Source organism: Narcine bancroftii, chromosome 5, assembly GCF_036971445.1.
Source record: "Narcine bancroftii isolate sNarBan1 chromosome 5, sNarBan1.hap1, whole genome shotgun sequence".
Classification (NCBI taxonomy): domain Eukaryota; kingdom Metazoa; phylum Chordata; class Chondrichthyes; order Torpediniformes; family Narcinidae; genus Narcine; species Narcine bancroftii.
In genome coordinates this window covers 243,461,717-243,475,544 of record NC_091473.1, presented here as the reverse complement: position 1 = coordinate 243,475,544, position 13,828 = coordinate 243,461,717, and the positions used below count along the sequence as shown (strand labels likewise).

Sequence of the window (13,828 nt, the reverse complement as noted above, 5' to 3'; positions counted from 1 at the left end):
TTTAGGGGAAGAAAGTGCCTTTATTATACATGTGGGTTCATAAAATACGCTAGTCCTACAGTTTGGGATGGTTAGTGGGGCAGTTAGTGTAGCCCTATTACAGCGCCAGCAACCTGGTTTAGAATCCGGCAATGTCTGTAAGGAGCTTCTATGCCCTCCCTGTGTCTGCATGAGCTTCCTCAAGATCCTCTCGTTTCCTCCCACCCTTAAAATGTATGAGGTTGTAGGTTAATCTGGGTATAATTGGGCAGCATAGATTTAAATAACAGATTTAACTGACCTCTGAGATCACTGAGCAAATTACTCAAAACGTAAGTGATTTCTACATGACAGGATTGAATTTTAAAAAACTTCAATTTTATTATCTCAATTATAGAATTATGAACCCCTTAACAGCACAAAAAGAGGTTAGTCTGCCATAAGCCTACGTAAATATTGAAGAGATTGAAGCAACATTCCCCGGCTCCTTTTCTGCTCAACTCTGTCCATTTGTTTCACAACTTTATAAAACTGGAAGAATGTTGTTCACAACGTTGATATGAGATTTGATGCTGAAGGGAACTTTGCCCCACTTATCCATGACCACATATTCTCACTTCCCCACATTGTCTGACTTTGCATTAGATGCTTAATGACTCTAAACAATGTTTTTATTCTGTTTACCAATTCATTCCTTACATCATGGTGGTGTCCTTAAACTACCAAAATTAAAAATTGAATGGGACATTTAGATTTTTAATCTAATCCTCTCTTAATTGAACTATTTCACCTCTGACCCTTTTGATCTTTCAATCTATTACTCTATTCCAAATGAGAATTTTTTTTAGATTTTTACTCTCCCAACTTAGACTGTTTGGTCTACCCATATACTTTTCACTCATAACTGCTCTCCATTTTCAAACTTATACTATCCTTCTACCCACCCCAGCTCGCTGATATATTTAGGGCTTATTTAAGCAACAGCTTGAGTTGTGTCTCAAATTATTCCACAATCTCACCTCTCTTTATTTCCTCTGGTGCACACAACCTTCTGAGATCCCTCCCATTCCGGCCCTTTAATTATTCTTTATTTTATTAGTTTTACCATTGATGGCTGTATCGCAATGGTTTTCAACCTTTCTCTTTCCACTCACACACCACTTTAAGTATTCCCTATGCCATAGGTGCTCTGTGATTAGTAAGGGATTGCTTAAGGTGGTATGTGGGTGGAAAGAAAATGTTTGAAAACCACTCTTTTAATCGTACCTCATTGACTCGTTATGTGCACAGTTTCATAACTCCAAAGGAAATAGGCCAATGACAATTTTTCTCAAGTAAAATATTTCAGTAACAATTGGGTCTAGAGCAGTGATTCTCAACCTTCCCTTCCCACTTACATGCCACCTTAAGCAATCCCTTACTAATCGCAGAGCACCGATGACATAGGAATTACTTAAAGTGGTATATGCATGGAAAGAAAAAGGTTGTGAACCACTGCTGTATTGTCAGCTCTAGAATTCCCTCCCTAAACCCTTCTGTGTCCAGGCTACTCTTTTCTTCTTTAATACATCTCTCAAGATCTGTCAAGCATCCTAACACTTCTTTTGTGGCTTGGTTCAAATTTTGTTCTATGACGTTACTGTTTTACCAAGTTTTATTCTAAGATGCTACAAGGTGTTTTCACCTTGCTTGTTCATTGAAAAATGTTCCCAACTTCTTTCAGTATCTTGGCCTTGACCCCAGAATCATGCTTTAGTTAGTTCTTATTTCCAATAATTTTTTTTTTCAAAACCCAATATATCACCAGTTCATAACATACTGATTAAATTTACTTATGCAATTACAAAAAAAACCCTCAAGATGATATCATATGCTGTTATGACAAATATTTGAAATAAAAAATTGATTGTTCTGACATGAATAAGGCTGCAAATTACAAAGGTATTGTTAGCTCAATCAGGAAATTCTAATTTTTATATTCCTTCAGGCGAATTCCACTTTCTGTTTAGATTTGAAAGCTGCTGATCATATTAACATAGGACATAAAACATGACAGCACAGTACAGGCCCTTCAGCTCTCGATGTTGTGCCAACCCACTGATTCCTACCAAAACAAAACTAAACTAAACCCTTCCTACTGCATAACCCTCTATTTTCCTTTAATCCATGTGCCAATCTAGTCACTTAAATGTTCCTAATGGTTCAGCCTCCACCACCATCTGAGGTAAGACATTCCAGACACCCACAAATCTCTGTGTAAATAAATTTACCCCTGATATCTCCCCTAAACTTTCCTCCCTTCACTTTGACCAGATAGTCTCTGGTATTTGCAACTCCCACCCTAGGAAAAAGGTGCCGGCTAAATCTTGTTGCCCTCTATAAATTCATCTCTCATCCTTCTTCATTCCAAAAGGAAAAGTCCTAGCTCTGTTAACCTTGACTCATATGACACCTTCTCCAATCTAGACAACATCCTGATAAATCCCCTCTCCATAGCTTCCACATCCTTCCTATAATGAGGTGACAAGAAATGAACATAATATTCTAACTGTGGTCTCATCATAGATTTGTAGAGTTGCAATATGACCTCTCAACTCTTGAACTCAGTCCCCGACTAATGAAGGCCAGCATCCCATCGGCCAACTTAACTATCCTATAAACCTGTGGTGCATCCTTGAGAGATGTATGGATTTGGACCCCAAGGACCCTCTGTTCTTCCACACTGTTAGGTATCTGACCATTAACCCTGTTCTCAGGCTTCAGGTTTGACCTTCCAAAATGCATCACATCACACTTATCCGGATTGAACTCCATCTGCCACTTTTCTGCCCAACTCTGTACCTTGTCAATATTCTTTTGTAACCTATGACAACCTTCAACACAATCCAGAACTCCTCCAACCTTTGTATAATCTGCAAACTTACTGACCCAGCCTTCCACTTCTTCATCTAGATCACACATGTCAAACTCTGGCCCGTGGGCCTAATTTGGCCCGTGATATAATTATATTTGGCCCGCAAGATCATATTAAATATATATTAGAGTTGGCCCGCTGGCCGCCGCGCCAGTATAGCGCATGCACACTGAAGGTGAAAATGAAGACGCCGGAGATGTGGAGGGATCTCAGAGTCCCAAATCCCAGGGATCGGAGCGCCGCACTCAGCCCGCCCGGCTCCCGGACACACAGACGCGGCTGGAGTTGGGGACCATCCTCGCTGGGTCTGCGCTTCAGCGGCGACGCCGGACCGGACGTCTCGTTGGCGATGCCTACCCCCTCACTCCGTGCGCGGCGGACCCTGCCTCCCGCTCCTTTTGTTGGAGACGAGCCCGGCGCCGTGAGATCGTAGTTTAATCCCTCTCCAACCATGGGAGGGGGGTGGGAGCAACGCACTCTTCTCAGCCAATTCCTCCACCGCCCCGCACGCCGGCGTTTCAATGGGGGGTTCGGGTGTCTTCGTCAGGCGACCGACCTGTTGGTCCAAGACAAGGGGAGAGCGTACAAACTCCACACAGACAGCACCTGAACTCGGGTGAACGTGGAGCTGCGACCCCACATTCCACATCAGGACTGTGTGTAAGATTGGGAGCAGTGAGACGGAAGCTTATTTTGTTCCTGTGATTTAAGCCTTTCTTGGTTTGGGGGAGGGGGGGTCCTTCTCTGACCACTTGCCTAACAATTAACCTAATCAGATGTGGAGTTACCACAATACAACAGTTCTCAACCTTTTTCTTTCAACTCGCGTCCCTGTGCCATTGGTGCTCTGTGATTAGTAAGGGATTGCTTAAGGTGGTCTGTGGGTGGGAAGAAAAAGTTTGAAGACCACTGCTTTAATCATCCCTCATTGACTCGTCATGTGCACGGTTTCAGAGCTCCAAAGGAAATGGGCCAGTGACAATGACAATGAAAGAGTTTATCCAAAACTATTATTAAACATTTATTTTAATAAGAAAAAGTTTAACATTACATATGTTGAAAGAAGAGAAAACATGCAGATGTTGTTGAAAATTTTCAATAAATATTTAGTTCGGCCCTCGACTTAGTCCAAGTTTTTAATTTTGGCCCTTCGTGAATTTGAGTTTGACATCCCTGATCTTGATCATTTATAAAAATCACAAAAAGCAGGGTCCCAGAACGGATCCCTATAGATCTGCAGTTGTTGTAATCTGACTTCCTTTGCAGCTTCTTGGGCTGTACCCAAGAATATGGCTCTAAAGTGGCTCTGAAGCCCCTGGACACCGAGTCAAACAATTTACTGAAGTCAAGAGATCTGGTGATCCAAACAGGGGTAAGTTTTGTTATTCGTCTCAGTGATATAAGGATGCTCGATTGAGTGAATGTATGTCTTCACAAGTTTTTACCATTCTATAAAAAAGTTCTGGCTAAGTCTCAAAATACTTCATAGAAGCTGCTCATGGCAAAAATAAATCTTTTCAACTTGGCAGGATTTAGCATCTTGCTGAAACAGTGATGGTAAAGGAATTGAAAAGATTTTTTTAAACAGCTGTAGATGGACACAGTCTTCTGAGATTTCAGCAAAGTCTCTGAAGTGTCATATAACTCATGCAGTTCTTGTCTTCAGGGAATTAAAGCTGATTGTGGCCAAGACAGCTCACACTTCAACCCAAACTCAGACATTGAGATGTGCTGCAGCTGTGCTATTTAGAAAAAAAATCACTGGCAAAGATTGAAAAGGCTATCCAATTTGTCCTTCTCCCCCTTGCACATTCTCCATCATTTCAAAATGTTCTGTTTTTCAGGTATTTATTAAATTCCCTTTTAAAAGTTGCGATTGAATCTGTTCCTCTACCGGCTTAGACCATTGCCCATTTTGCTAAGAAAAAAATATCAAGTTTTAAATACCTTTACATAAACGTATATACACAGTCTTTATCCCTGAATGTTTCATTCTTCTGAGTCTCCACAAGAATCCAGCCGTTGCTGTTGTTTCCCTCTAACACACCTAAACTCTAAAGTGAACAAACATGGTGACCTGATGACTATTTTAGACATTCTCTGGGCTGTTCTACCACTGTTTCTGTTTCTTGTTCACCACATGATCACAACTTCCTCAATGAGCAGCTGGTGTGAGAAATTAACAGACCCAGAGTACTCTTGAAACTAAATTTGTGCAGCAAGCATATCTAAATTCAGTTACAAGTGCCAGCGTTAAGCTGATTTCAGCTCAGAATAATATCTCAGCACGTAATTGGGAAAACCCAGGGAAATTTTCCCCATTTTGAAATGTATAAGGGTGGAAAAAAATCTCAAGTCATAAAGGGAAGTTAAAAATCTCACATTTCTTTTTGAATTAAGTGATACCTAACAAGACAGCAAAGAATTTTAAACAACCTTAGGACATAAAAATGAAGAATGAATCCTTTTATACTTTGCCTCCAGTCTACTCTATCAAGGTTTCTGCCGGTTTAGTTCATCTCCCTTCACAACCCATGTACTCCTTTACCCTCTTATGGATGCTACCCATCCCAGTTAATGCCTTTCCATTCAAAATGTATGCTCTTCCCCCATTGGTCACACTTATCAGTTTAATCTCCTTCTGGAGCTCACATATATTCTCTACTGCCATATGTTTTAGGCAAAATGCAAGCTGGCCTTGATAAATTTGAACAGAACATTCACAAAGTTAAACCCTGAGGCAGTGATGCCAAGTTTGAAGAGAGGATCAATATGGATGTTGACATCAAGCAGAAATGCAGGGAAGGAAATCAAAGAGAAAACGTAGATAAAAAGTCCATATTTAAATGCTCTACTTAAAGATGTAGATGAAGGTCAATCAGTACCATACATTGAGATTATAGAAACATTTGTAAAGAAGGTGGTTAATAGGTAGGGAAAGAAATTTATTGGGTCTGTCCAATTTTAGAACTCACCAGATGGATGAAAATGGACTCCTTCAACCCTTCATCTCTGGCACTGAAAATCAAAGACAGCGATTGCCAATGTGTTTATTTTTGACCAGCTCCCTTTCTGGATCAGTCGTTTCAGTGAACCAGTGACTAGAGTAGCCCAATTAACTGAGTGCACAGTAATTTTGATTTATTTTCCAAACGGTATGCTCAAGATTTATTTTGCTTTCTTTGGACTGTACAGCAAGATGGAAAGGGTTACTTACAAATGGGAGAAATATGTCTTGGTATAGCATTCATACTCTGAGGAGATGCACGTTTCAGTGGAATTTGTTAACAACTGAAGGGCAGAATTGAAAGAATTTAAATTTATACAGTGTGCTACTGGATGTTCATTGAGTTCCAATGTTTCACAGATAATGAGCATTCAGTATTTAAATGCAACGACATAGAGAAAGTTAAATTGAATAGATAGATCAGATTTCAAAAACCTCAAAGAAAATGTTATGGGGAGTAAAAAACAGATTACCTCACTGGGGTTAGGGTCTAGGAATGTCAAAAGTGCTTTGATGATCTCTAAAAGCTTTAAAGGAAGAAGGAGTTGAGCCACAGTAAGACAAAAGGAGCACAAGAAGGGAATTTGCAAAAACTTTTTCAGTCTGTAGCTTCTCGGGACCAGAAAAAACAATCTCGACCATTTATACACTGATGAAAAGATAAAAAACAAAATGAAGGAAAGAATTGGATAGTTATGGTCACACAATAGAACCTGTGCACATATACAACGTATATTGAAGACGATGCTAGCTACAATCTTAACATTGGATAAGAGATCAAAAGGTAACAGTTCCTCAGAAAGTCTAGCATAGACAAAGTGTGCTATTCATTACTTCAGTTAAGTGGAGCTCACCATTGCAAATTTTGGCTGCGTTAGAGGGCCTATGCATTTGATGGAAATCAATGAGGGTAGACATTGTCAGTGGGAGTTGGCCACTGCTAAGACCACAATTAGGTTCTGATCAAAGTCACCTCACCCCTCCCCCCCCACCCCCAAACCAGGACCAGGCACCCTACATAGCCACAGCTGTGGTGAAGAGAATCCAATCCAGAGTGAACCCACACAAAGCAGCAGGATCAATTAACATATCTGGTTGGATGCTGAGGGTCTTTGTGGACCAGCTGACTGAGGAACTAATGGACATCTTCAATATCTACTCCAGCAGTCCATTGTTCCCATGGGATTCAAAGCAGCTACCACCATCCTGGTGTCCAAAACAGCAATGGTAGCTGGATTAAATGTCAACTGTTCAGTGGCACTGACACCCACAGTCGTGAAGCACTTTGAGCGACTGGTAATGGAGCACATCAAAGCGCACCTACCAATGACAATGGACCTATTCCAGTTTGCCTATCGTCTAAACCGATCTACTGATGATGCAACAGCCAGGACCCTCCACTCTGTCCTGACCCACCTAGAGAATGGTGCCTCATATGCCAGTCTGTTGTTCATTGACAGGCTTGGTGTTCAACACATTCATACCCCAGAGGTTGATAGATAAACTGTCCTTGCTGGGACTCAGTTCCCCTCACTCTTGGACTTCTTAATTAAAGACCACAGTCTGTCTGGGTTGGCAGCAAAACCTCAAGCCCCATCACAATGAGCACTGGTGCACCTCAGGGCTGTATTCGTTTTTAACTCAGGAATGCACAACCGGGGTCAGCTCCAACAAAATCATCAGTCTTGGGGATGACACAATTGTAGTTGGCCTCATAGCAACAATGAGTCAGCTTACATAGAGGAGGTTGAAAGGCTAGTTCAGTGGTGCAAAAGCAACAACCGGCTTCTCAACGTGGAGAAGACATAGGAGATGATTGTGGACTTCAGAAGGGTGAAGGACCACTCCCCACTATATAAAAATGCTTCTGTTGCAGAGAGAGATAAAGGAGCATAAAGTTCCTTGGTGTCCATTTAAAGGATGACCTATCCTGGACTCGCAACACCTCCTTATTAGTTAGGAAGATGCAACAGTGCCTACACTTCCAAAGGAGGTTGAGGAGGGCAAGGCTACCAGCTACCATCCTACCAATTTTCTACAGGAGCACAATAGAGTGTGTCCTGGGTGGTTGCATCTTAGTGTGGCATAGCAACTGAAAAGGATCATATGGGAGGTCAGTATGCAGGGTGATTTAAAACTCCTGAGAAGATCTCTGGGGTCTCCCTTCCTCCCTTCAACAATATCATCAGGAAACAGTGGTTAAAGAGGGCTCAGAGAATCATTGAGGACCCTTACCATCTAGCCTACAGTATCTTTGAGACACTACCTTCAAGGAAGAAGTACAGGAGCATAAAACCAGGACTACCAGCTGCTTTCTGCAGGCTGTAATACTGAACAACCCTAAAAACTTGTAAATTATCTTTATTTATATTTATTTTGGAGCACTATGTACATATGTCATTTATGTTATAGGACGTACTGTGTGTTTGCACTATGATCCCTAGATCATAGTATTTTGTTGGTTTGTCATCTAATTGTACATACAAGCTTGAACAATCAAGAGGCTTTAGTTCAAATCTGACTAAAAGGACTATGGAACTTAAGTTCAGCAAAATTTTTGGAATTAAAGTAAAACTACTCCAAGACGACTGAAAAAGTATATTATCGTAAAAGGAAAAAAACCTGACAACATTATTCAGTACGGCTTAAGTGGCATCTTCACAGGAATGTACTCTAAAATGTCCGAGGAGGCACTCAACTATATCAAAACTGCGATGTTTCAACAAAAAAGGTCAAGAATAGACAGTCAGTGCATCGGTGACCTGAGCACTCAATGTGAACATAGCATTGTCACTCTACAGTGTCCTTTGTTAGGTCTGCTTTGTTCATGAATGAGTGAGACAAACACCAGACTGAGTCGAAATCAGGGTTCTTTGTTCTTTATTACCGGATTGTAACACTTGCAACTAACCATGTTAGTCGGAGAATGCATTCTGCCGTTATCAGCAAAATGGTGATTTTTTATACCCTTGGATACGTGCTTAGAACATCATCCTATCATTACTTGTCCAATGACTAAAACTGTTGCTATCCTTTCCCTGCTAGCTTCCTGCCTCTCAATCCATCAATGTCTCTCTTATCTTGTAAGTACAAGGATGCATTCACATCTTGTTACAGCCCTGTACAGGGTAACTCCTTACACATTCCCATCTCATGATGTTTTACCTTACACCTTGCAATGTCCTTGCTATGAATCACGGATCACATCCAAGATAAGGCAACAGTAGCACTTTATGTTTGTCCAGGTCAATGCAAGAGATACCAAAGACATTATTTGAAAAGATGAAGAGTTATTCAAATTATGTGGTCAACATTTATTCCTCATCAACAATAAGTTACATTCTTGTCAAATTAAATGACAATGGTAAAATCAGGTGGCATAGGTGGAAGTGGGCAAGGAAGGGGCAAGGATTCTGTACAGATGAGGAGGAAGAATGCAATTAACAGAGGAAACAGTGCAGAGGAACAGATCTTACATGCGATGAGAGATAGAGTGGGCAAGGGGAAGGAGAGAATGGACAGAGAAGGGAGAGTAGGAAGATATCAAATAATGTCTTTGGTATCTCTTGCATTGACCTGATATTATTGTGTCCATAAAATATGATAGTGAGTAATCTTTGCAAAAGAATATAGGCCTTCATATTGAGAGTTTGTATAGAAAAAGGTTGTACTTGTGGATGGTAGACCCTTGAGAAGTAATTTGGATATATTACTGAGCAACTTTGAGAGTGTGATACATTATCTGCCACTGAACAATTTTCATTAAAATCACAGTAAGAATATTACATTGAAGCTTTGCCACACAATTTCATTAATGATGATGGAGAACAAATGTGTAGAGTAGGAAAAGCTCTAATCTTGCTGATAACAACTGAATAGTGCAGTCATATTTGGAATGACAGCTTGAAAGATGGTTAAGTTTGTGGATGAAACTAAGATAAGAGAGGAGAAGATAATGTTGAGGAAGCATCGAGACTGTAGAAAGACGTAGGTTAGGAGATTGGGCAAGGAAATGGTGGATGGGGCAGGGTGTAGAGAAGTGTATGATCATGTATTTTGGTGGAAGGAATAAAGGCATAGACTATTTTCTAAATGGGTAATGTTCAGAAATCAGAAGTAATGAGGGACTTGGGAGTTCTCATGCAAGGTTCACTAAAAGTTAACTTGCAAATAGAGTTGGTAGTAAGGAAGGCAAATGGAATGTGAGCATTTCAAGATGAATAGAATATAAAAGCAGAGAAATAAAATTGAAGCTTTATAGGGCATTGGTCAGATAATACGTGAGTTGTTTTGGAATCCTTGTCTAAAAAGGATATGTTGCCATTGGAGAGGGTGTAGTGGAGGTTCACAAGAATGATTCCTGAAATTAAAGGGTTATCATATGAGAAGGTTTGATGGTTCTGGGTCTGCATCTGCTGGAGTTTAAAAGAATGAGGAGGATCTCTTTGAAACCTATGGAATACTGAAAAGCCTGGATAGAGTAGATGTGGAAAGAATGTTTCTTGTGGTAGGGGTGTCTGGGATCATAGGTACAGCCTCAGAATACAAAAACATCCCTTTAGAACAGAGTTAGGGAGATATTTCTTTACCCAGATGGTGGTGAATCAAGGGATTTTTTGCCATGGACAGCTGGATAATCATTGGGTATTTTTTTTAAGAGATAGATAGATAAGTTCTTGATTAGGAAGGGAATCAAGGGTTATAGGGAGAAGGCAGAAGAATGGAGTTGAAAAGGATAGTAAATCAGCCATGATGGAATCGTGGGGAGTACTTGATGGGCCAAATGGCCTAATACCACTTCTATGCCTTCATAGAACACTGTCCCACAATAGTATTGCTTGAAGGAAAAAAAATCCCTTAATGGATTAACGGGTGCAGATATGAATGGCAGGACTAGCAAAGAGTCAATCAAAAAATGATTTTAAAGAACTTTCACAAGAGCAATTTTGCAGTTTGATCCATGGGACAGCGTTCCAAATTGACACCAAATTTAGTACAAATATTTTTTAACAAGGTCCAAATGGTCAAACTCTAATGTTAAGGTTACTCCCCGTTGTGCTGGGTTGACGCAGCAGAGGAAATAGTTTCTCTTTATCTGCCCTACTAAATTCTTTAATCATCTCAATTAGATAACCTTTTAATCTTCTACAAGCAAAGAAATACAACCCGAGACCATGCAACACATTTGTCACAATTTAACCCTTCTCGCCAAGTATCTTGGTGAAATAATAACTGGCATAGTTAACGTAGCGATTAGTGCACTGAGATTTGAAACCCGTGCTATCTGTAAGGAGTTTGTACATTCTCCCCGTGTCTGCATAGGTTTCCTGTGGGTGCTCTGGTTTCCTCCCACCCTTCAAAATGTACTGGGGTCATAGGTTAATTGGGGTATTTGGGTGGCAGGGGCTCCTGGATCGGAAGGGCCTGTCACCGTGCTGCATGTCTAAATTTAAATTAAAAAAATTAAAGTACAAATATTAGAAATCTGAATTATAAGCAGAAAGTGCGAGAAAAACTCAGCTCAGGCACCATTTGTGAAAGGGTGCAGAGTCAATATTTCAGGCCTACAAGTTAGCTTTCTGGGAGAAAAGGTGGCATAAGCCCATGCAGAACAATGGGAATGTCTGTGATAGTGAGAGTGCAAACAGATAAATGTGAGCAGGTTCTGTGTCATCTGCTGTTAATAGAATGAAACACAAAAGTCCGTAGGCACTGTGATTGTGGTAAAAACACGCAGAAATGCTGGAGGAATTCAGCCGGTTTCCTAGTGACCATAGGAGGTAAAGTTACTGATGTTTCAGGCCTGAGCAAAGGTATAAGCAAAGAACAGGCAGGCATCAGAATTAAGAATGAAGAATGGCAAAGTGAGGAGTCCAGACCCACAGAGTGGAGAGAACTAATCATGGCTCTGTGAAAGGAGATAGAGGGAAAAGGGAAGAGAGAGGGAAAGAGAGAGAGAAAGAGAAAGGAGAACTGGGGAGAGAGGGAGATGGGGGGGGGTGATTTGATGGAAACTGGAGGTTAATATTAATGCCATCCGGTTGAAATGTGCCCAGACAGGAAATTGTTCCTCCAATTTGCGGGTGGTCTCCTTCTGGCATATAGACATGTGCTGTTAACAGTTGGACCTGCCTAGAGGGCCAAGATTACTCCAGAAGAAGAAAAGCAGAGCCAACAAGCCAAAATTGGAAATTGAAAATGCTGCAAAATCAGTGTCGATTTTCAGAATGAAATAAGACCAAAGGGGTCAAATCTTCTCCCAGTTTCGCAGTCTCCTCTCATCTATAACAATCTCAATGTTCAGAAAGGTCAAATGACACATTGTCAAAGGCATAGGTGACAATCACAGTGTGTTCCGGCAGTCTGTCTCAAAAACGAACCGAGATCAGCAAACTCCAAGAGTTCAACATCCAGTTTTTGCCTAATTGCATCAAAAACATGAACTTATCATTTTGTTTGTCAGCACTGTCTTTGTCCTGAATCAGTGGTCCTCAACCCTTATTTTTCTACTCACATACCACCTTTAGTAATCCCTTACTAACCTATGGCAAGTTGAAAATCACTGTCCTTATTTGTGAATCAGTAAAAGAACCTACATTTTAATGGTATCTTTAATTTGGGAACTGGCCTGGAAAGTAGGGGGAATAGGGGTTTTGGAATGAACCTGGAAGGAACTCTATCCACCTGTGACAGCACTTTCCCAGTTCCCTCTGTTCTACCGCACTCCTCAGTGCCCGACCGTTCACCGTCTTTTCATGGTTTGTCCTTCAAAACGCAACACCTCACAGTTGTTCATGTTAAATTCCATCTGCTGTTCATTCCAGCTGATCCAGACCCCTCTGCAATGAAAACCTTCCTTGCTGTCCACAACGCTTCTGATCTGAGTATTGTCTGCAAACTTGCTGATCCAATCACCACATTGTTGTCCAGACTGTGGATCTAGATGACAAGCTACGCTGGTCCCAGCACCGATCCCTGTAGCACACCACTAGTCACAGGCCTCCAGTCTGAGAAGCTATTGTCCACGGCCACTCACTGGCTTCTCCCACACAGCCAATGTTTTTGAATGTTTTAATATGAGATTTCACATCCAAAGCACAGAGAACCTATGGATAGATGTTAAAATTCTCAAAGATACACTACACTTAAAATCACCAATGCCCGAAGAGGGCACACAAAATCAGTGAACCGGTGCGGACTCGAAAGGCCAATGTGGCCTGTTTCCGCTCCATAAATGGTTATATGGTTATATGATGGCCAAAAGACTGGTGATACAGATGAGCTTTGATCAATGGCTTTTTTTTTAAGTTGGAAAGAGAAGTGAATGTAGTGCTATTCTACTGAGAAGTGTCCATGGATTTATCCATGAATGGACAGGAGATCTGCAGACCAATTGAAAATCAAGGTGAGAGGAAGGATGAGACTTCAAAGAAACAATGATCAAGGATTTTTAATTCAATGCAAAGGGAACCAATAACAGTGATAATCAGTGCACTCGATAAACCTGAAATGAACTCTATAGAGAATACCCCTAACCAGATACACAGACAATATTTCTAATAAAAACTAGCTACAAATGAGGCCATTTAACACTTTGAATATGTAATCTTGCATCTTTGATGCAAGTTTGGTATTTTAGATTTTAGTAAGCCAAAATAACTACAACTCACTTCAATAATAAAATGAGAAGAGTGAAATGGAGCAATTGGGAGACACTGGATTGTCACAAAAATCCTTTTACCACATGGCTGATATTAATCACACTCTGCTCTCCAAGAACACATTAAGAGTGTGATCTGAGGCCAAAAGGAGGCTTGTACAAGACATTAGAAATACCACAGAAAACAGATCTCAAAAATATAAAAACATGAAATCCATAGATGAAATCTGACAATTAATGGGTAAACTGAAAGATCTCTGCATTCAGA

The 13,828-nt window shown here is 40.7% G+C and overlaps 1 protein-coding gene across 8 annotated transcripts in view; it reads right to left on the bottom strand.

Moving 5' to 3' along the window:
• srgap2 (SLIT-ROBO Rho GTPase activating protein 2) overlaps positions 1-13,828 on the bottom strand; it is a 182,245-nt gene that overhangs the window by 100,153 nt on the left and 68,264 nt on the right. Inside the window, exon 2 of one of the 8 annotated variants that reach the window (XM_069941884.1) lies at positions 5,869-5,911. The exons of 6 other annotated variants lie outside the window; for them this stretch is intronic. Coding sequence is in view for 1 of the 2 variants with exons in the window: in XM_069941881.1 (XP_069797982.1) it covers positions 4,841-4,886 (46 nt within the window). In the remaining variant the exon portion in view is untranslated. Of the gene's footprint in view, positions 1-4,840; positions 4,947-5,868; positions 5,912-13,828 lie in introns of those variants that run through there. One more of the 8 variants, XM_069941881.1, reaches the window with a different exon arrangement.